This window comes from Cebus imitator, unplaced genomic scaffold, assembly GCF_001604975.1.
Source record: "Cebus imitator isolate Cc_AM_T3 unplaced genomic scaffold, Cebus_imitator-1.0 Scaffold477, whole genome shotgun sequence".
Lineage (NCBI taxonomy): Eukaryota > Metazoa > Chordata > Mammalia > Primates > Cebidae > Cebus > Cebus imitator.
This window is the reverse complement of record NW_016107792.1, coordinates 1,514,476-1,538,766: the sequence shown is the minus strand read 5'-3', so window position 1 is coordinate 1,538,766 and position 24,291 is coordinate 1,514,476. Positions and strand designations below refer to the sequence as shown.

At 39.2% G+C, this 24,291-nt stretch overlaps 1 protein-coding gene and 1 pseudogene across 2 annotated transcripts in view; both read left to right on the top strand.

Moving 5' to 3' along the window:
- Positions 1 to 8,636: 8,636 nt before the first annotated feature.
- Positions 8,637 to 24,291, top strand: part of SLC2A13 (solute carrier family 2 member 13) — a 351,864-nt gene continuing 336,209 nt past the window's right edge. The window contains exon 1 of the mRNA XM_017512770.2: positions 8,637 to 9,472. Within this exon, the coding sequence (XP_017368259.1) occupies positions 8,911 to 9,472 (562 nt within the window). The 5' untranslated portion in view covers positions 8,637 to 8,910. The remainder of the gene's footprint in view (positions 9,473 to 24,291) is intronic.
- On the top strand, positions 18,338 to 19,596 carry LOC108292117 (annotated as a pseudogene). Its single transcript, XR_005197462.1, has one exon. The product of XR_005197462.1 is annotated as a malate dehydrogenase, cytoplasmic-like (transcript).

Genomic DNA, 24,291 nt, shown 5'->3' with positions numbered 1-24,291 from the left:
TCATGCACTAAATAATGAATACACACACACGCACACACACACACACACACGCGCACACACACAGTATGCCGTGTATTTATAGAATATAAATTATATAAAATTTATAATATATAATTTACATTTAAAATCTCAGAACTTTTGCAAGGGCCAGAGAATCAGACTTGGAGGCTGTTTTGAAGTACATCTTAGTTTTCCCATTGGCGGCTGCAGTAGAGACCCTTCTGCTGCTGCTACTACTAGGAAAAGGCACCACAGCCCCTGCTGCTAAATGTGGACACGTTACCTCCCCACTACAACTGCTGTGGCTGCCTGTTCAGGGTGTACGTCTCTCTGTCAGTCCCTACCACTATCACTATGATGTACTTTACGGATAGCCTTCCTCTTCATGTTACTCTCTTCCAACTAAAGTCTTGTGCAGATTTGTTGCTTGGTTGAGCCTGAGTCACATGCCTGCCCCTCACTCCAGGAAATGCTGGGAAAGTGAGCTTCTGGCTTCCATTTTGGCAAGGCAGGGTCCATAATTCAGGCACTACCCTAAACAGAGAAAAGGGGTCCAAATGTAGGAAGTAATCAAAAAGTATAATATCTGATAAAATATATGCATATATTTTATCTAAGCAGAAAACATGGTTTTAAAAACAAAGACACAAAGCAATTTTGTTCCACACCTAAAGTATAACAGAAACCTAAAGCTTTATTTTTTAATATCAGCAAGAGCTTTAAAATTATGGGTGTATATTAGTTGACTGCTTTCCCTTGTATCATTCACACTGTGAGTCTCTCATCCATCAGGATGATAATTGAAAGCTCAGTCTACACTTAGCCTGTAGCTCTGTGAGAAATAGCTGTGATTACTGTATGGCTCCTGCATGGAAATTTCATGGCAATTTTACAAAACAAAGATCATACAGAAGAAATTGACTTTGCTTTTCTTGTCAGTGCACTATTACATTCTTATTTTCTTACCAGATCACTCCCTGATGAATATCTGTCATCATTAGCCAGTGGCAATAACATATTTACTGAATTTTTCTATACTCATCCAAACATCTCTTATAACAAGTATATAACTCAAAGGAAATAATGAAATTATCTTAGCTCTGCAGCTCAGAAAGACATTTCTTTTTCGTATTGCATTCTGAGGAATGCTTTTTTTTTCCCACTAGGAAGCTTTCTTTTTCTTTTTAGTATTAGAGCGAGCTACTAAAATGGTTCATCTCTTTCTAGTTCTCTACAGCATTCAGAGTAATTTTCCAAGATGAGAGATCATTGATTGTTAAGTATATAGACTTAGCTTTCAGCTTCAAGATTTTCAAGATTTTCTTCAAAGATTTTCAAAGTATTGATTCCTAGTCTATGTTTTGAGATTTATGGATTTATGTAATTTTTCTAGTCTTTGAAAAGTTTTCTTTAGAAGAATGTGTAAAACTACAGGGTGATAAGCAGAGTGATCCCTTGCCTGGCTAGGAGCTAAGTAAGATGTTCATTAATATGAAGACGATACACGCAGAAGTTGTGCATTGTCACTTGTAATCTAGAGCTCTCCAAATTGATAAGACAGACAGCGATCACTAATAGACCAGATAAAGGTAGAAGGTAAGTAGCTCTTAAAACCGAAGCAAAGTAAATTATTAACTCTTTAGTTTGATCAGCTGAGATTTCATAAATAATTCTGGTACCAATTAGGAATAACTATTTTTGTTACAGTTTTGTTTTTTATATTATTGTCTTGAAATGGAGAAAAAAATGTATTTAAATAATTTTTAAATTTCAGCCCATCCAACTCTTGTCTCCCATGAACTTGACTAGAAATTTGTATTCTTTGGTATAGAATAATTTATATCATCATCTATTTTTACATATGGGCATGCAGTGCTCATATGTAAAAAGTTTTCTCACTTGAGAATAGGAATAATTAAGGGCAGTGCAAAATAAAGGGCTTTTCATAAAGTAAATGCTCAAAAAATAGTACCTTTCTATTAAACTCTATAATTATACAATGTGTTTCTTAAGTGAAAATTATGCTATGTCTGATTTGGTTGCTCAGTTAAAATCTGACAACTGGTTGGACTAGTTGGGGTTTAGATGTCATGTTCTACAGGCACTTTGTGTTACCTCAAGTTGTTATTATTTCATTATGTTATCTTTAAATGTGGAAAGTCATGATTTACATACCCATGTCAATCAGAGTCCATACAGGCTGATACCATTCATGAATTCATTCATATGCTCTTGCAATAAATATCTGAGCCCCTGCATGTGGCAGCAGTGTACTAGCTGGCCTCAAGGGCTTTAGTGTTAAGCAAAGTAAACGCAGGCCTTGCTCTGATTTACTAAGGACATTCTTCTTTAATTGCAGGCCAAGTTGTAGATCAAACCTCTCTAATTGCACCTATGAAGATGAGTGTCCTAAAAGAATTCCCAGTTTAAGAAAATCACAGGAAGAGAGTAGTGAATGCTCCTACTTCCACAATAAAGGATCTCTGTCTCACATTTATTGATTCTCAGCATGAAAATCAAATGTGAAAGCAACTTCACATTAACCAAAGGTGGTTCAGTGTATTCTAGGTATAAAAATGTTCCATGGTATACATTCGTATTACTCGGTTTCCATATTGCTATAAAGATACTACCTGAGACTGTGTAATTTATAAACAAAGGAGGTTTCATTGACTCGCCATTCTGCATGGGTGTCTAGGCCCCAGGAAACTTAAAATCATGGCAGAACAGGAAGCAAGCACCTCTTCACAAAGCATCGTGAAAGACAGGCATGAAGGAGGAACTTCTAAACACTTATAAAACCATCAGATCTAGTAAGAACTCACTAACTTTCATGAGAACAGCATGGGGGAAACTGTCCTCATGATCCAATCACCTCCCTCCTTTGATACCTGGGGATTACAGGTCCCTTCCTCAACATGTGGGGATTATATTATGAGATGAGATTTGGGTGGGAACACAGAGCCAATCCACATCAACATTATAAAAATTGCGAGAGAGAATCTGAAGGGAAATTACAGTAGCATGCTTTTGGATATTTTGAGGTTGGTCACTCTTGCCGAAATGTTTTTTGAACAAGTTAAATGATCATTTTATTTTGTATGTGTAAGTACTACTGGCTGGGAAGACAAAGTATCTTTCCAAATAGTGTTTGTTCATGCCATGCAACATTATATGGACAATGAGTTACACAATTTGTATTATCAAATTAAAAGTTTTTTGTTTTTCTGAGTTGAGAGTGTAAGGAAACAGGAATTTATTAATTTATATAACTCCATTAGCCAATTATAAAATATATGTTGATTGTTTCAGCTGCATGCTTTGCTTAGTTTTAACTAGAAAAATTCATTTAATTTGGCTAAGTAGGGTCATAGTGGTACCATGCTTACTATACTTACAATTTCCAACAGAGTCAGTGTTACAATTGAGTTTACAATTTGGATTCAAAATGTAAAACAAAATATATAAAATTGTTTAAAACAGAGTGATCAGTAAGGGGCTCATCGTGTTATAAGCTCAATTTAAAAGGTATTTTCCAGCTAGGCCTGGTGGTTCATGCCTGTAATCTCAACACTTTGGGAAGCCGAGGAAGGAGGGAGGTTGAGGTGGAAGGATTGCTTAAACCTGAGAGATCAAGGATGCAGTAAGCTGTGATGACGCCACTGTACTCAAGCCTGGACTACAAAGCAAGACCCTGTCTCAAAATGTAATGAATACATAAATAAAAGTATTTTTCCACTAACTAGGTCAAACATTGGAACTACATAAAGAACCAGACTCAAACCAAATTAATAACTTCTCAGTGAAAGAGAGTTGTTCTTAGTTTCATTAGTGAGTCTACTTGAAACAAATGCTTCCCACTGCTCTCATTTTAGATCACTGGATCCTGCTTAATTAAAGCATTTCTTGAAATCACAAGCCAGATTGTTTGGGTTTTTTTGTTTCTTTTTAACTCTGATCATCTGTAGCTATTAATCTGGGTCAATAAAGAATATTTTGATACTCCACAACCAATATTCAACTACTTTATTTTTTTTTTTCTTTTTCTTATAGCAATGATTTGGTACATTGTGCTATATATTATTAGTTACTTTTTATTTGGTCATGTGGATCTTTTACTAGCTGAAATATATTACATTTGAGGATAGGAACAAGGTAGTATCTTTATGAGTATACACTGGAAACCTGTGATACCTGAAAATGTTGAAGTCCTTTTGCTACGTTGGGAGAAGCCAGTGGAGGGCAAATCCAATATGCTAAGAATAGCAGAGTAAAGAAAGTGATAGAACCTGGGTCTCTGATATCATTTTTGAAAAAAAACCTGATCATACATTCTTGATGCTGCCCAACAGCTGGGCATTCAGATTCATGTCATATATTTCTATAGTGTTTAGGACAGTTTGAATACGGATTTTCTGTTAGAATTGAAATCATCTAAATATGAATACAGTATTATTATTCCCTGTTACAAGAAACCTGAAGCTTGCAAAGAAAAAGTTGCCCAAGGTTACACAGTCAAGGAAGTAGCATAGTGAAGACATGAAGTGAAGTCTTTCTGACTACATTTAGGCTCAGTCCACCCCTCACCTCCAAATACACATGATTACCCATTTAACAGAACTATTACCTATTCTTGTTATTAGTATCAACCTTTTTCTTACGACAGCGTTCTTTTATGTTTCCTTGCCTTTTTTTTCTCAGAGGAAGAAGTGTCTGCCCTCCTCCCTATGGCTAGGCTATCGTTGCCTCACCCCGTATGTTCTTGCTCGTATCTTTCTTCCTTCTTTGAGACCTTGTCCTATCAATCATTCCAGCTCTTGAATTGCCTATTTCTTTTTACTCCAGCATCTAAATAAATTCATGTCAAGCTTAATCCATGCCCACACTTTCTCTTGATCCTGATAACTTTTTAAGCTATTCTTTCTCTATAAGTCTCTCTTAGCAAGAGACTTATAGAAAATGCAGCCCATGTTTGATATTTACACTAATTTCATTTTAATTGAAATTGCTCTCTTAAGTCTCTGAGGGGAAGAGGCATTGCAACTCTCCCTATCCAAAGGTGGAGGAGATGATATCATGATGTGTCACAGGCTCTATTACTGGTTGGGTCATGTTTACTAGTGGGCAGGGTCAGTGTATGTTAAAAGGTCATCCATGCCTCATGCTTTCTTGTGCTCCCTGCTCCCTGTCTCTCTGCAGTAGCAGATCTAGACAGGGCATTGACCATTGGGGTACGCTGATCATCTTTTCTTATTTCCCTCCATTCTTTCCTCCTTCCTTTCATCTTTTTTCTCCACCTCCTTACAGCAAGTCAAAGAAAGGCAAGTTCTTGCAGAAAGCACTAAACACTTAAGTATCTCTTATACCTCATAACTAAGCCATAGGACCCATACTTTACCTTTGTACTTAATATTTTATTCTGATGCTGCTGTTGTGTATTATACATACAGAGAGGAGGAATAATCAAAAGGATGGGATTCTGGCATTATTAGGTTTTGTGGCTGTAATACCTTCAAAATAACATTCTGATTCTCAGCAGTCACTGTTCATTGACTTTCTCTCCATTTTTTTAAGACAGTCTCTCTGTTGCCCAGGCTGCAGTATGGTGGTGCAATCTCAGCTCACTGCAACCTCTACCTCCGGGGTTCAAATGATTCTCCTACCTCAGCCTCCCCAGTAGCTGGGGTTACCGGTGCACACCACCAGGCCCAGCTAATTTTTATATTTTTAGGACAGATGGGGTTTCACAATGTCATCTCCTCACTTCAGATGATCTACTCACCTCAGCCTTCCAACGTGCTGGTATTACAGGCATAAGCCACCGCATCCAGCCTTTCATTGACTTTCTATAATAAAATGCAAAGATTTCCCATGAGCTTTCATTCTCTTTCATCTCTCTGTAATATAATTGATTCTATTAGCCAGTTCTTCCTTCTTGAAATGGTTTACTTGGCTTTTATGCCATGTTAACTTACTAATTACTTATGGCAACTCAAATATGTCAGTTTTATTGCCAGCATTTGTTTGCCTGACTTCTGGCAAAATAGTACATCAGATTTCTTATGGGAACACCTCCTATAGTCTCAGCCCATGTGATTTACCTTCACTCGAAGCTCATAATGTGGGTGTTGATTGGCCCCTGTCTGATCATCAAACTAATCTCCCAGTGGCATTAACTGGGTCAGGAATGGGACCACAATTGACAAATCCAATTAGATATAATAAAAAGTTTGCTAGGGCTTGGGAGAAAGAGGCTCTTTCTATCCTTTCATATTCTCTGGTGAAAAGGGTCTGTTATGGTGGAAAAGATGATTGAGAAGGGACTTTTGAGTTTTCCTTATAGTTAGATTGCTTTGGAACATATTCCTGGAGGTTGCAAAGCAAATGTCCTCAAAATTGGAACTATAGAACTCACTGCAAACCAATAATGACTCTTGTAATTAAATTTGCCCCGAAATAGCAATTAATTTTATTTAAGAAATACCTTTTAACACTTATTCTGCTAGTCAATGAGTAGGTGCTGCACCACTATCGGCTCTTCAAATGAGAATAAAAGTAAAGCACAGCTAATCTCATGGTTTCTGGAAAGTTCTTCAGTAAGACAATGGTGGTGTTGATACTCATTTCTTTTGATTCTCAGCCCCTGGGCTTTCCAGTTCATCATAATCCACAGCTGGGGCAGACTTCGGGGAACTACATATTAGATTCACACGCTGGCGGCAAGTTGAACTGGGCTCCCTCTTAAGGCTGAGAAGAATTCTGTTTAACTCCCCGATGCCTTTTTTTTCACGTTACATTTCTTTTCAAATGTAACCTGATCACAGATATATAAATGCCCGAATATGGAACAGAACTTTTTAAAGTAGTTTCTTGTTCTATGACCCCAAAGCTGAATTTCAAGCAAGGGATGCTCGGGAACCAAGGTATTTACTACACCAGCTGGGACAAAAAGTAGCTTATTTCACCTCAGCAAGAGGGAACTGTCAAAGTACCAGCTGCTTCTCATCTGCGGAGCCCTTCTCTTCAGAAGCAGTGGGAATTGGCCCACCACCAGGGGGCGCAGTTTTACTGTACCGTAGTATGCCGCGGAAAAGGCGCGCTCTCACCTGTAATATTGTCTGAGGTCTGAATATTAAAGACTCCATTGCTGCAGATCTAAAGGCTCTCCCTGTTTAACTGATCCCTGGGAATGACGGTAGAGCCTTGCTTTAAAGCCAGTTAAGCCCTCTGGGTTCGTTAATTTATTTTTCCTTGTTGCTGGCAAGGAAAGTGCTAATATTATGGAGATAATCGAGACTAATAATCAAAATGGAAGCAGTTTTGACAAATTCTAATATAAGTTTTTATTGAAATAGGGATGACAAGATCCTTTTGTCTACAAGGAGAAAAGTTTTAGACTGTACAGAAAAGTACAGGCTAAGAAAGCTTTTGCTCAAACAGGGTAAATAAAAGAGGAGTGGAATTGTAGGAGTAGAATCCTATGATGCTTGACTTTTTGACCTCAGCCTGAAGAAGGAAAGCAAATCAGAGGGGCAAAACATCTTTAGCAATCCCAGCTGCTCAGGACGCTGAGGCAGGAGAATCGCTTGCACCTGGGAGGCGGAGGCTGCAGCAAGCCGAGACAGTACCACTGCACTATAGCCTAAGTAAGAGAGCAAGACTGTCTCAAAAACAAAATTTAGCCCCTGATGCAGAACTATATAATTTACAAAACATTTAAATCAAAAGGGGAAAAATACCCAAGAAACCCAAATGAACCAACAATTGTCAATTCACTCAACAGTATAAAAAATTTGGTTGCAAATAATGTCTTTGTTTCAAGTAAATAAGGCAGTTAAAATAGTGCCTCATCGAGGGCAACAGCGAGGATTCCCAGGGCAGAAGATATCCTACCTTTTGGTTAGCATGTTGGGGCAGAGAGGTGGAGACTGCCTGCCGAATCTTGGGTTTTCTATTACTGGGAATTACTTTTTACACGGGTGGAATGCATATATGTGAAATTTCTTTTTACAAGTCAGGGATCCATGGAAGGAGGTTTGGGATTCACCCCAGAAGATATGTTATCTCTGTCCTCAAAGAATCAAATGTACCATTCCTTTAAAACAAGCATAAATTGAGGAGGGATGGCGATGAGAGTGGAAACTAGCTATAGAAACGGGGAAATGCAGTCCTGAATTGCTCCAGAACAAACACATTTAATGCCAGGGAAGCAGACCCCGCTGGGTAATGTCACAATGCTATAAAAGGAAGGGTACTTGGTAGGTGTTATTCTAGAATTTTTTCAGCCCTTTTCCAGCCTTATCTCCAGGCTGCTGGAAGGAGAGTCAGGCTGGTTTACGGGCTCTCTCCCTTCCCTCCCAACAGCTTAAACATTTTGGGTGGCTTCCTCAGTCTGGAAGCCTGTTACCTGGCATCTCCACATTGGCTTGCTCCACCGCTGCAGCTCCGAAGCCCGGGATAATTCCATACAGTTGCCAGGGCCCTAAGTTAAGGAGCCTAGGTCAGAGGTCGCACCCACCGGGAAGGCGGGTTTTAGGGGTCTGGGGCGGGCTGAATCTGGCCCCACCCAGGGAGGGGGCGGGACGCTTCCCGGGCCCCGCCCCGCCGGCCCAGGGTTGCACGTGACCCGCAGCCCCGCCTCCCGCCCACTCCGCAGCGCCAGCTCGGCAGGCGCTGGGCGTGAGTGTGGAGTGAGACCCGCCGGGCTCCAACTCCGCAGCGCCAGAGCGCGGCGGGCAGCAACTTTCTCCCCGCAGCGGCCGTGGCGGCGGCTGCTGCTGTGGCAGCCGGAGCGGAAGCCGGGAGGAGGAAGGCGGCGGCGGTTGCTCCCGCCGGCTCGGGCTGTCCAGCTCGCCGAGACCGCCGGCCCGCGGAGCCGCGTCCCCCCGGGCAGCCCCGGGCCCCTGCCCTATGTCCCGCAAGGCGAGCGAGAATGTGGAGTACACGCTGCGGAGCCTGAGCAGCCTCATGGGCGAGCGGCGCAGGAAGCAGCAGGAGCCGGACGCGGCGAGCGCGGCCGGGGAGTGCAGCCTCCTGGCGGCCGCCGAGTCGAGCACCAGCCTGCAGAGCGCGGGCGCGGGCGGCGGCGGCGGCGGCGTCGGGGACCTGGAGCGCGCGGCGCGGCGGCAGTTCCAGCAGGACGAGACCCCCGCCTTCGTGTACGTGGTGGCCGTCTTCTCCGCGCTCGGCGGCTTCCTGTTTGGCTATGACACCGGGGTGGTGTCGGGGGCCATGCTGCTGCTCAAGCGGCAGCTCAGCCTGGACGCGCTGTGGCAGGAGCTGCTGGTGTCCAGCACGGTGGGGGCGGCCGCCGTCTCGGCGCTGGCCGGAGGAGCCCTCAACGGCGTCTTCGGCCGCCGCGCTGCCATCCTCCTGGCCAGTGCCCTCTTCACCGCCGGCTCCGCGGTGCTGGCCGCCGCCAACAACAAGGAGACGCTGCTCGCCGGCCGCCTGGTCGTGGGGCTCGGCATCGGTGAGTTCGGGCTCCGCGAGGGGCGCCCGGGACCTCAGTGTCACTGCCCTTGACCGTGGGCGTTTCGTACCTCTTGCCCATCTGGGTCCCCGTCGGGTCTCGCCGGGTCAGAGAATCCTCCACTTCTCTGGCCTCCAGAGCCCATCTGTTTGTTGGTCCAGCCTCCTAGGCTCTCCGGGAAAGTGGGGACATGGTGGGGGGGGTCACTGTAGTCTCCCTCGAGCCCACGTGGAATCTTTGATCGCCCTCGGACCACTCAGTCCGAATGGTTGTTGCCTCTCAGCACTTCCAGGAACCCAGCTGAGCGCCAGCTTTTTCCTTGATCCAGCCTAACCTGATGCTGCATCTTGAGCTTACGAGGGTCTCTACTTTCTTGCACTGTCACACCTTGTCTCTCCACTGCTAGCCCCTTTCCTTTTCTAGAGCTCCCAGCCTGGAACCTAGTCAGTTGTCAAGTCACAGTGAGATATTTTTAGAGTTAAGTAATTCTGGACTCTGAAAGGTTTATGAGCTACGCCTGCCCTCTTTCCTTCTCTAACATTTGTCTTGAGATGGCATCTCCTTTTGCTTTTATGCTTTTTGTATTGCCTTTCAGCGTTCATTCTTTTCCCAAGTAAATTCCGTTCTCCTCTGTTTCTCCAACTTTTTCATTTGAATCCATTTTCCTTCATCCTCCTCTTTGTTTTGCCTCTCCTGCTTTCCAGTTGGAAACCAAATTATCTATTAAAGGTCATGCTTACTTCCTAAATTCATTTAGGAGCTACTCCCCCTGTGGATAAATGCCCAGCAAGATAAATGTTTGGAATTTACTTCAAAAATGAAGCCATTAAGTTTCTCCAGGCATTGATTTTTTTTTTTTTTTTTTTTCCACCCTGGTTGCTGAGCAGGGGAGGTACAATTGTCAAGTTTTTGGCAGAGGGAAGCTATTTGGAATGTGCTTAGTATTATTAGAAAGCACTTTTGAGGGAAAGTGGGGGGGTTTGTGACTTAAATATCACTAGTAATTTTTCTAAGGCACACCGCTGATGTGTTTTTAATGTTTCATTTCATAATTCAGTTTTTTGTTTCCCTCGGGGTGCTGTTGAAGTATTTCTTCCCTATGGCTGGGGCTTGATGAAAGCGCTTTAAACCTGGCGCTGCTGCTGATCTGTGTATTCACCACTTGTTTGATGTTTGTGCTTTTCTCCCTTTCTCTGTGGGTTCTGAGGGGAAGCAAAGGCCATATATTCAACTCCACATGTGGGAACCATGAGCTTAAAACCCAGTTCACAGCATTGTATATCCAAAGTTTGTCCGTAGTGACCTTGCTTTTGCTTGTTTATTGTACTGCTAATTAGCAAAGGTAGGGCAAGGCTCTCAGTAACTTATTAAGTTGGCACAAAAATGTCCAAAGTGATTAAAAAAAAATCCAGCTGCAATGAAACCTCTGTGTGTGGAAACTACCTGTGCCTGCAGGACCCTTCAACAAATAATCCGCTTTTAAAGCCCAGCGACCACGATTCTTTTCTCAGCATTGTCTGCTTGCAACATCTGGACTTTTTTGTTGCTCTGCAATAGAAATAACATCATTTTAGGCAGTAAGATTTGTTCTGTCAACTGGAATCTTTTTTGTAATTTTGAAATTGAATCATGCTTTGCAGAGCTCTCTAAATGAAGCTTTCTAGTATTTTCAAGTATTTGGTAAAATTTTGGGCATTATGTTTACTCTTATATCTGACCTGCAAATCGAACCCCTGTTCTATGTAAAGTCCCCTGCCAGATGTTGTGAGCAAAGCAGTGAGGAGAATGTATTATATTTCAGTAAACGTAGCAAGGTGGGACAAAGCAACAGAACTTGCTAAGCTATGTAAGAGAGGTTCTCAGAGATGGCTGATGAATTCAGAGAGGGCACAGTTATCCCCAGCAGAGGGAAGCCAGAAGCTTTTACCGTTGGAAATTGTATGTTGACATGTCAGTATTTTAACAGAAACAAGGAAAGGGCCTTCTAAGCAAGGGATAAAATGAGTAAAGGAAGGAAAGCATAGGGCATACTTGGGGAATAGATGGAAGCAGCAATAGAGGAGATCAGATTGAAAGTGTTGGTGTGCAAGAGCTGTGGAGGCCTCTGTCTTGCAGCCTCATTCTGTGGTCTCTGGGCTGGCTGGTTCAACAGAGAAGGCCAGTTTAGGTATGGTCTCCATTCAGTTCTGGTGTGGCCCATCTCACTTCCAGAAACATACCTCTCAGAATAGAAGCCCATTTTCTTTTCTTTTTCTGCTGTAAGGAAATGGGTTTCTAACATGAGTGTTTTTTGAGGAACATTAAATCAGTTTGCTTGGTTGGTACACAAAATCTGGGTTAATTTTATGCTATTTTTTTAAGTAGTTAAATTTTATGTGTAGTCAGGGATTTATTGTTTTGTCTTTATGATATTTAGTAAATGTTGATGAATAACAAAATGTGGCTTCTGATAGCTTTTTCAGACAAGTTTGCTGTAAGAACGTCTTTCCTCCACACGTTTACCTGTGGTAAATATAAGGCCCATGTGGGTCAGGGATTCTGTTCATTTTGTTTGCTGATCTATTCCTGCCACATAGGAGATACTTGTTGAATAAATGAATGGTGAGCAGAAATGAAAAAAAGAAAACCAACAAATTCCATTGCTGGTTGGGTAGTACTTTAAGTTAGGATTTCTCTTTTCAAAACACAAAAATAGTGCATTATCAAAGTATTTGAAAGGCCAGCTTCAGCTTTTGGTTGTAATAGTTGAATGAAAACATTCATCTATTCAACACTTGTTAATTAAGCTGCCTTTATTGATTCTGTCAGATATGGGGTAGGCAGTAATTAGATAGATAAAAATCCCACCCTGGAGGTGTTCATTCTGTAATGGAGTAGAAAGATACATAAACAAGCAATTAAAATAGACATTTCTCTGTAGTGCCAGATGACACACCGAAGAGTGAGTGGTCGACCAGTTGATTCTTTTAGGGGAAAAAAATAGAACACAGGATTGAGGAAGGTTCTACAGTGGGATATTCAGAATAGGGTTTGAAGAGTGAGTGGGTGTTCAGTAGATGATATAGATGAAGCCAGAAAAGTGCTTATTTAGTGCTTTAGTATGTGTCAGGCCTAGTGGTAGTACTTTACACATATTACCTCATTTAATCTTCCTGAGTCTGGGAAATGATTTCCCTTTTGTGGGGTATGGAAATAGTTAAATGGCAAGGTCACTGATTACAGAGACAGGATTAAAAAATATCTTGAGTCTTTTGCCCTATTACCCTACTGGGCATTTAAGGTGGAGTTAATAGCTGGTGTAAAGGCACAGAAAAAGCAGTATTTGAAGCATAGGCGAGTGAGGGGTGGTGATGGAGGGGTCATGAGACTGGAATGTTTTGGAGGCATTAGGCTGAATATGGTGTATTTGGCCCTGCCTATGCAAGGAGAGCCTTTAGAGGCTTTTAACAGTAAATAATGTAATCAGATTAAACATGCCTTGAATCTGATACGTGAGGGTGCTTTTCCCATTAAGCTTTTAAGCTCTTTTACTTTCTGCCCTAAACCTTCTCATATCTTAGAAATTTTGGGAATTAGCAATCCTTTGCTGAAATGGCTACTACAGGATGGGTAAAGCATACCACGTGACCATGAATTACTGACATTGGAGGAGTCAGTGGACCCTTCAGCAGAAACCTTTGACAAAGCTGAAGAAACAAGGAGTAGAGTAGTTATTAATGGGTATTAAATGAATGGTATAAAAGATGTTAAGTATCAGAAGTCAGGGTTATGTGTATTTGTCTTAAGTGTTCAGTTTTCTTGACTAGTTGTAACAAAATTACTGAGTGCCTGTTTTAAATAGGGCACTAGTTTGGATTTCCTTTTTTTTTTTTCTTTTTTCTTTTTTGGTTTACCAGAGGCACCTTTGGTTCCTCTAGTTTATTTTTCTCTTACACTTGAGTCCTGACACTAGACTTCCTCCATTGTCTCCGCCTGCTACCATGATCACCTGAACGTTTTAAAGTTGAAAACTCACATTTCAAATAGGACATACATTTTCCATCCCAGAAATGATTGTATCCTAACAGGGTTAATCTCATTTTGTAGGTTCTTTACTCACAATCCCATTTGCAGGTGTTTAGCAGTATTATAATCAAGGTTTTTAAGTATGCTCAGTTACAACAGGATTGAAGAATATGAGTTTGCTTCTTTGCTTCATTGTCTGTGACCATGTATCTCCCATGCATAACACATAAGAAATTGTCTAGAAAAGACAAAGTACAAGAGCATAGTGCTGTTATCACTGTTAGCATGTACACAGTCAGCGCAAAAGCATACCCATTAGCCGTTTCTTCCTGGTGTTGGCATTTATTCTACTGCTCATTTTAAGTGGCGATTTAGGGCTTGTGGAGGGAATATCAAGAAGTCTCTAAATTTGATAGTCACCAGTATTCAAAACCTTTCCTGAGAATTGACATACTAGCTTATACAGCACTGGATTCATTGAATTAACCTTAGATTTACAACAGTTTCTCCTCTGCCAGCCCCTGTTTCAGGACTCCCTCTACTGGAACATAATTTGTAGCTGTATATTGCAGCTTATAATTAGTATATTATGGCCTGTTGAGTAATACTTTTAAAAATATCACTTTTTTTTTTTCAAACAGCACTTTGAATTCTTCCTCATTGCAAATGGAATGTAAAATCTTGTTTGATCAAAAAAAATGCAATTTTGAGATCAGTGTCAACAAATAATTTCATTTAAGATAAGCATAGCTGGGCAGAAGCTGCTAATTTTCAGATACTTACTCAGCTAATATACAGTTTTTGGGGAGGTGATTAAATTTGTTTTTTTCCACTACTCCCCAGTTTCTGTCTTTGGAGGCAGGACATCTTTATTGGATTTATGCTCCCTACTGGTATGAAACTGACACACAAAATAAAGCCCCTTTGACTTCTTGTATTTCCTTGTTTTATACACATTAACAGCTTTGTTCCCTCCCCTTTTCAGTCTGGCAGCAGCAGGACTGACGTTGCATTTATAGTGAGGATTATGATCTAATTGTGTTTGCCTAGTAGTATAGCAACACCCTCTTCAAGATAAGTCTGTTAACATGAGTTATGTGAAATTGTTCACATGACTTCCTTGGAAAACATTGTTCTCTTTCATTCATTCATTTTTCCCTCTTGTGGTTTATAAATTTAAAGTAAGAACACAGTCAAAGTTAACTGACTTCACACTAACATCTTTGGTTTGAACACCTTTAATGATGTAGAAACTGCTCAGAGAACTGGAATATCAAGCAGTCTTTGCTGTCTTTACCCAAAATCACATGATTCTGATTTTCTTTTTCTCTTATTGAGCTTGGTTCCTTTTTACATCTTTCTTGTGTACATCTTTTTCCATTTCTTTGCCTTTCTTTGTCCTGTGACCTATCAGAGTCAATAAATAGTAGCAACACTTCTAATAGCAGCTATTGCTGATAGTATCAAAACTTCCAGTGTCAGGAGAAAAATCGGTATTCACCAGAAAAGCCTCAGACTTTTCCCACATATAAAATTTAATTTCTCTGGTTGTAGAAAGCGAGAAAAAAGTTTTACAGGTTCTTCTAAACTCAAGAGAGTGCTACATATTTTCTAGTTAGGCCTTTTATTAAAGGCCGCCATTTGAAATGGGATGGTCTGCAGCATGTGTCCAAGGCCATGTGGCAGGAGCATTGTTTCACAGCAGGGCCAAGCACCATGACAGCTGGTCACCAGTGAGTGATGGCACCTGTGTTCTTCTGATTTCAGCACCTCCCTGACCTGCGCTGGGAGAAGTCTAGGCAGTCCATCCTCGTGCCAGGGTGTGGTTTGGCAATTGGCTTAGCTGGCAACACCCTGGAAATAGTACCTAAGACTTGTTGAATGCTTATACTGCTAAACATTTTGCACATACTAATTCACATAGTCTTCATCGTAACCCAGGGGGATAATACGGTTACCTTTATTTTAAGATAAGGATATTTAGGCAGAAAGAGATGATGTAACTTTCTCATGATCATGAAAACTATTGGATGGGGCCGGAGTTCACACCCAAGAGGTATGGCTTCCCAGTCTGTGACACTCCTCCCTGAAACTGGCATAATTGGTCTTGACCATGATATGTTATGTGGACGTTACTTTTGTTTGTTTTAGTATAGATTTTTTTTATGGTGGTAAAGAACACATTAAATTTATACTTTTAACTATTTTAAGGCATACAGTTCAGTAGTTAAAGATATTCACATTGTTGCACAACAGAGCTCTAGAACATTTTTATCTTGCAAAACTGAAACACTATGTCTATTCAACACAAATTCCCCAGCCTCTCTGCCCTATCCCTTGGCAACCCACCTTTCTACTTTCTGTTTCTGTGATTCTTATTTCTCTGGATACTTCATGCAGTGTTTGCCCTTTGTTGGCTTACTTTATTTGAGGTTCATCCATGGTGTAGCATGTGATAGAATTTCCTTCTTTTTAAAGGCTGTGAAATATTCCATTGTGTGTGTGAAGGGGGCGGCATTTAATCTATCCATTCATCTGTTGATAGACCTTTGAGTTGCCTCTGCCTCTTGGCTGTTGTGGATAATGCTGCAATGAAGATGGGAGTGCAAACATCTCTTTGAGATCCTTCTTTGAATTCTTTTGGATATATACCCAGAATTGGGATTGCTGGCCCATGTAGTAGTTCCATTTCTAATATTTTGAGGAACCTCTATCCCATTTTCTGTAGTGGCAACATTTTATATTGCCTCCAACAGCATACCGGTTTCCAGTTTCTCCACATTCTCACCAACATTTGATGTTTTGTTTTCTTTTGGCAGTGGCCATCTCATGGCTATGAAGTGATATATCATGGTGGTTTTGATTTACATTTATCTTAGGATGAGTGATGTAGAACATTTTTTCATAGGCTTGTTGACCACTTGTACATTTGTATATCTTCTTTGGAAAATTGTTTATTGTATTTTTAAGTCCTTTACCTATCTTTAATTGGTTTATTTCTGTTGCTGTTGAGTTGTAGAAGTTATTATGTGTTCTGAATATTAACCCCCGTCGGATATATAATTTGCAAATGTTTTCTTTCATTCCATTGGTTGCCTTTTCCCTGTTGTTTGTGCAGTTTTTTTCCCTTTGATGTGCAGTTTTTTAAGTTTGATGTGGTCCTATTTGTCTTTTTTTGCTAAATGCTCGCAAAACTAAAATTGTTGGAGTCATTTGTCATGTCCCTTGAGAGTAAGGTTTTTGGGAATTCTCATAAAATACTAAATTTTACTTCTAGGAATATGTCATTTTGTTCCCTAGAATACATTCATTGTGAAAATGTATAGTCTTCATTTCCCAAGATATAATACTTTTTAGCAGCTTAACAGAGGTGTTATAAAAAGTAGACTCTAAAACAAAGTCTATTCTTTATGCCTATATGTGTATGTGTTTGCATGCACTCATTAATTAGGAACATTAGTGTTTTCCTTAGTTTAAGTATGAATTAAAGGAAGTGCAGAGAAATTAGGGAAATTAGCACTGTTAGTTATAGTGCTGAGATTTAAACCCAGATTTCTGACCAAGAGCCAGCATGTGCCCTACCTCTCTATTATATGATAAATCCAGTTTTTTTTTGTTTGTTTGTTTGTTTTGAGGCAGAGTTTTACTCTTTGTTCCCCAGACTGGAGTGCAGTGGGGTGATCTTGGCTCACTGCACCCTTTGCTTCCCAGGTTCAAGCGATTCTCCTGCCTCAGCCTTCTGAGTAGCTGGGATTACAGGCACCCGCCACCACAACCAGCTAATTTTTATATTTTTAGTAGAGACAAAGTTTTACCATGTTGGCCGCGTTAGTCTTGAACTCCTGACCTCAAGTGATCTGCCTGCTTCGGCCTCCCAGAGTGCTGGGATTACAGATGTGCACTACCGTACTCAGCTGATAAATCCAGTTTTTGATTGTGAGAGCTAAATATCGACACCATAATGTTTCCTAAATTAGTATTTAATGTACCAGTAGTGAAAATCTCAACACGATAATTTCTAGAATTTGACAAAATGGTTGTAATCAGATTGGGGGAACAGTAGTAAGACAGTAGTTTGAAGTAATTACTGCAAATAAATAATATGTATATACTATATAGGGTATATGATATATATTATTAAAACAAGAATAGGATGAATGGAACAGATTCAGAATTCCAGTGATAGCTCCAACTGTTTGGAAAAGTTCAGTATTGAGCAAATCAGGACAACAGGGAAAAGAAAGAAGTAACTGACAAAGGAAATAGGAATATGAATTTAAAATCATGTAAATGAAATTTAGGTCTCATTCTCTGTAGTATATTGGTTTAAGAGTCTCTACTAATGGAGGTTTTTTTTCTTATCTGTATTTATGACATCTTTTATTATAATTTTTAAAACCTCCAAATATTGTGGTAAATTGATTTACCTAAAAGAAAAGATGTTTATCCTCAAAGTATACTACATAGACTATTTACGACAAGAAAAATACAGTTAGTAAATACTCTTGGGAAAGTGTTAAGCCTTGTTACTAATTAGAGGTGAAAATTAAGAGAACACCATACTTACTAAATTAGCAAATTAAAAACTCATGGCTAAGTTGCTGCCTAGGAAAATATTTTCTGGTTGCAAAATAAATTGGAATAATTTTCTATAGAGACTGTTGTAGATAAAAAGCTGACATGTTTAACATGCTTCATTTGTTCTTCATTCAATACATTTATTTTGAATTACTGATATACACTGAAGTAAATAGTTGGAATACAGGGGTTAATATGGCTAGGTCATTGCTCTTGCAGTTCAATTGTAAAATTACTAATAATTCTTTGATCTGGAAATTTCACTTGAGGCTTTATAATATAAGGAAATAAAGAAAAACTGAGTGAATTCTGCAGCAGAGGTGACCTGATGCTCTGAGATTCATTTTGCAGGCGTTGAAATTGTGCTCGCAGTTTTCAGTCGTGTCTGAACCAATCAGAGTTTTTGTGACTGGAGCACTGGTCAGATTGCATATTCACTGCTGTACAGTATTGGAAATGGACCTGTCTTTGGTAAAGACCAGCCTATAATTCTTGTGCTGTTGGATATCACCCCCATGATGAGTGTCCTGGACGGTGTCCTAATGGAACTTCAAGACTGTGCTCTTCCCCTCCTGAAAGATGTCATCGCAGCAGATAATGAAGAGGTTGCCTTCAAAGACCTAGATGTGGCCGTTCTCGTAGGCTCCATGCCAAGAAGGGAGGGCATGGAGAGAAAAGATTTACTGAAAGCAAACGTGAAAATCTTCAAATTCCAGGGTGCGGCCTTGGATAAATATGCAAAGAAGTCAGTTAAGGTTATTGTTGTGGGTAATCCAGCCAATACCAACTGCCTGACTGCCTCCAAGTCAGTTCCATCCATCCCCAGGGAGAACTTGAGTTGCCTGACCCATTTGGATCACAACCGAGCTAAAGCTCAAATTGCTGAACTTGTGTGACTGCTCATGATGTAAAGAATGTCATTATCTGGGGAAACCGTGCCAAGGTGAAATTGCAAGGAAAGGAAGTTGGTGTTTATGAAGCTCTGAAAGATGACAACTAGCTCAAGGCTGTGTAGCAGCGTGGCGCTGCTGTCATCAAGGCTCGAAAACTGCCCAGTGCAATATCTGCTGCAAAAGCCATCTGAGACCATGTCAGGGACATCTGGTTTGGAACCCCAGAGGGAGAGTTTGTGTCCATGGGTGTTATCTCTGATGGCAACTCCTATGGTGTTCCTGATGATCTGCTCTACTCATTCTCTATTGTAATCAAGAATAAGACCTGGAAGTTCATTGAAGTTCTCCCTGTAATGATTTCTCACGTGAGAAGATGGATCTGACTGCAAAGAAACTGACAGAAGAAAAAGAAACTGCTTTTGAATTTCTTTCCTCTGCCTGACTAGACAATAGTGTTACTAAATGCCTCAAACCTGAAGAATCTAAATGTCACCTTTGACTCAAGGACCAAATGATAATAATGTTATACTTAAATTACTTGTGAAGAACAACACATTAAAAAAATTATGTGCTTCTTGGTACAAGTTTGGGAATGACAATTTATCATCATGCTGTTAGTGTGCCTTCTAAATAAATACATGTTCGAATAAAAAAAGACTAATTTTGTATAAAGGTATTTATAGACGTGCGATATGTAATTTTAAAAAGCTGGGAGGAACCTCCAAGTGCCTAGCGATTGGGAAATGATTAGTTAGACCACATCGAATTGACATTAAACAAACAAAAAAAACCCTGTAGACTTTAGATACACACATTCCGCAAATAATAAGCCCAAAAAATAGAACCTAGTTGTATGGACACATTGATTGCAGCTACCTAAAAAATTACGGCTGGACATAGAGTTTGGAAGAAGGAATAAAGGTGTATGTTTAGTTTACATATGGCAAAGGGCCTTTACATTTTATTTTTTTACTCTTCCCTTTTTAATCATTGTTTTACTTCACATTCAGATTTTTGTTTAGCTCCTCACCTCAGAGTAAAAGCTGGTGGTCTGCAGCACTCCATGGGATCTTGCCCATCCCCACTTCTTCTTTGACTTGATTTCCTACTGCTTTTTCTTCCCTCCTTTTCAGCTGCCCCTGCCTCTAGGAACACACTAGACATCCTTCCAGACCTTTTTGTGTGCAGTTTCTTCTGCTGGGAAGCCTCTTCCCCAGAACCTGGAGCACGCTTTCCCTTTCTCTCTTGTGCCTCCTCAAGCATCTCTTATCAGGGCCTTCTTTGATCACTCGGCTTCAAGTTGCAGCCCCCACCACTGGCTTTCCCTGCTTTATGTTTCTCTGTAGCAGTTTCATTATCCAAAACACTTAATAGTTATGTGACTTATTGATTGCTTCTCTCCACTCGAGTGTAATCTCCATGAAGGCAGAATTACTTATTGATTGTTTCTCTCCGCTTGAGTGTAGAGTTTCTCTCCAATCTCCATGAAAGCAGATGTTAATTTTTCTGTTTTGTTTATTGCTGTTCCACCATTGCATAGTGTAGTGTTACACAACAGGCATCCAGTAAATATTTATAGATTAAAAACTACAACAGTATAATCCTAAGGAATAATTTTGAGCTGAGATTGGATCAAGGATATTGTGGGAAATTTGTGTAGTGGATGGACGTAATTAAATGTTCTCTAGGGTTGCTTCTGACACTACTCTATGGTTTCTAACATTTTAAAGTACTTGGGAGAAAATAGGTGTTATTTTTAACTTCAATTAAAACTTTTAAGTCTAACATTGTTCTCAGTGCCTGCAATGAAATGGGTATCTTCCTGTGTCTAGGGAGCCTAAAAAAACGAAAGTTGATTTGTGTTTGAAAAATGATCTGATAGACTCTTAGGGACGAGCATGGAGTAATTACACGTAGACGTGACAGTGGAATCAACAGAAATGTAAACTTATTACAAGGGATGTATCTTTTCCACATGTTATTAATGCTCTAATGTCTCCTCTCTTTTCTGGCAGAGAGATTTGTGGGAAGAGGGATTACTGATTCACACAGTTGCATCTTTGTGTTTGAACCTGGACTTAAAGCAGGAGTGGAAGGGTGTTGGAGTTGTAGGTCATCCAGGCCGTAAAGAGGCCTGATCAGTTTTCCCTGACCTTCGTGTCTTCTGTCTGATGACACACAAGTTTTCAGACCTTAGTGAATCTTTCTCCTGGAGAATGGAAATATGTAATCTGAAATCTCCTTTTATTCTCTCCTTAGCAGCCAATGCATGTTTCAGATTCTATAATAAATTTCACTGAGTAGCTATTAAGCATCTGTATTGGGCCAGGCACAATGTGGCTTGGGATTCAAAAAAATAAGACACGCTTTACTTCTCATTATGGACTCATTATAAATTTAGGGGACAAAAAACATGTATAAAAGTATAATGATGTGATAAGTTTTTAAAGATGGTATTACATATATGGAATTAAAAAAATAAGTACCATGATCTTGAAGTTGATTCTTTTAAATGATAAAATTTTAATTCTGGATGGGGTTATGTTTCAAGTGAAGTCAATCTGCAGCTCTTCATAGCAAATGGAGTGGGACTTTCACCGGTTCAAATTGTGATAATTAAAACACTGGTCTTAATATTGCATTTTAAGCTTATATTTGAATAGGACTGCTTCAAATAAATGTGGAAACTTACATTGTCAAACAAAGTATGCTGTGAAGACTTGACTTGAGCCATGTTTCCTGGTTTACTCTTCTAGTTTTTAATCTTATAAATCCCGTTAACTCTAAACTTGTGAAGCCATTCTTGCCACCCCTGATAGACCTTATTGTACCTTTCTCTGTTACTGCCCATAGTGATACTCGTATGTCATTAATATAGACAGTAATAGAAAAGTACGTAAGACATAGTAATGCAGAGAAAAATTGATGAGGTCCACCTGGAGCTGTCAAGTAAGGTTTTACAAAAACCTACTTCATAGAGTTATTGTATAGATTAATTGATAAACTGTTTTCTGTTAAAAGCTTAACAAGAACTCATGATGCTTAGTATATGCTCAGAAAACATTAGCCATTAGCCATTGTTTTTTAATTAATATGAATTTCTCTTCCCATTTTATCTCTGTTGGAGACGGACATCAACATCTTTTAGATTGGTGAACAAAACCAGATTGTCCTGAGTTAAGTTTTCCTGGCTCATGTGTAATTAAAACCTTTGTTGGACTATAATTTGCATATTAGATAGTAGGAATGCAAATGGGTGAGTTACCTTATTTCACCTTTATAGTTCCTGGTTAAAGAGAGAAAGACACTTTGAAATTTTCATAGTTCATAATTTGAACCTTGAAATTTAGGATTCTGCAAAAAGGGAATTTAATGCATCAAGTATATGACGTGTTATTATTCTTTGTTGCCAGTAGTTGGCCAATTTCAACTTTAAATGAAGTTTAGGTTTTTGTAATAGTTTGCAACATCACAGCAAAAGGTAGTAGCAAAAAGCTTTTAATTTTAGATTAGATTTCCTCCTTATCCTATAGAATAAAATTTTAATCTTAGAAATCCCGTAAACCCTCTAAACTTGTGAAGCAATTCACAACATGAGTAAATTATAAGTGTCAACATAAGCAAATTATAAAGAATCTAATGATACTCAAGTGAATAAGGATACTCTATTTTTGACTTACTGTACAAATTAACAGTGCATAAAGTAGAATTCAGGGATCTTAATTTTATGCAACACAAAGTTCAGCCATATGCCACATAACAACATTTCAGCGGAGGCATATAGGATGGTGTTCCCATAAGATGATAATATTTCTATTTTACTGTACCATTTATATGTTTAGTCATGTTCATACACAAATACCATTGTGTTATAGTTGCCTACAGTATTTACTACAATAGCATGCTGTACAGATTTGTAGCCTAGGAGCATTAGGCTATGGCATATAGCTTAGGTATATAGGGGGCTTTACCATTCAGGTTTATGTAAGGCAACTCTATGAAGTTTGCAAAATGTATTCCTGAGAATGTATCTCTGTGGCAATGCTTGATTGCATCTGCATGTACACATCTTTACAAAGAATATCTTACTAAAGATCCTGAGGCAGTGACTTTGTTTACTTTTTCATAGGTAATATAAAATAGACAAATCTAAAGTACATTATTTATTATGAATGAATAGCTCTTGAGTCTGGAGAGGTGAGAACCCTTTTTTAAAAAAAGGTTTATAACCTGATTAAGAAAAACATGAATGTTGGAAAAGAAACACATGACTTTTTTACATTTGTTTGGTAATTATCTAGTTATCTGTGCAAGAGATCATTAAGGTCTGGATTATTGTCAAAATTTTAGTTTCTGAATATGACACACATTTTCAAATGAAAATGTATATATAAAGAATACAGAATTTATAGTTATTAATAAGCATTAAATCTTTGCCTATGGATAGATAGCTACTGCTATGGTTAATAGTTACTTTTTATTTGCTTTTAAGTGAACATCTGGCTAACTTAATCTAACTCAAAATAATTTACAGACGTAAACTCAAAGCCACTGTCAGTAAATTTTTTTTTATTTTTAAGCAATCATGAAGATAAGATACCCAGAGATGAGCCCTATGAGCAAGTAGTGCCTTAATTGTTCAAAAAGGAACAAATTCTAGGAATTAAGATAGATAAACATGACTAGTTTCTAGCTAAATTATAAAATATTAATGAAGGTTTGGAAGCATTTAGAAAAGAATCTGATGATTACTAGGGACTTTTGTGTGTTCACTAGAAATATGCTTTACTAAAGTAATTTCGTTTTTTTTTTTTTTTTTTTTTTTTTTTTTTTTTTTTTTTTTTTTTTTTTTGAGTGCATTGCTTGGTGAGTAGGAAAATTCTGCAGATAAAGCATTTGGCATACTTCTCTTTCATTGAATATATTTGTAGAACATTTACTTTGAGCTTATAAGCAAAAAAAGAAAGCAAAATAAGGGTTAATCTCATGGGGTTACTGATGACAAATCTCTGAAATTTGGCAAATAAAAAAAGACATGGTTTAATGGGATACCTTGTCAGGGTTGAAAAGTGGGCCCAGAAGGTCTCTAATGGGGTGCAACTAAGAGCTCAGGCCTTCAGCTTCCGTGCTTGTCAAATCCAGGGAGCACAGAGCAAGCTAAATGGCTGTTATGCTTGATAACAGAGCTAATATTAAAAATAACTTTAAGATACTGGAATGCTGTTAAATATCAAGAAAAGTTAAAATTCATAGGAAATATAATATGTATATCTCCCTGTATTTTATTTTTTTTTTCCCATTTATTTATTTTATTGTATTTTAGGTTTGGGGGTACATGTGAAG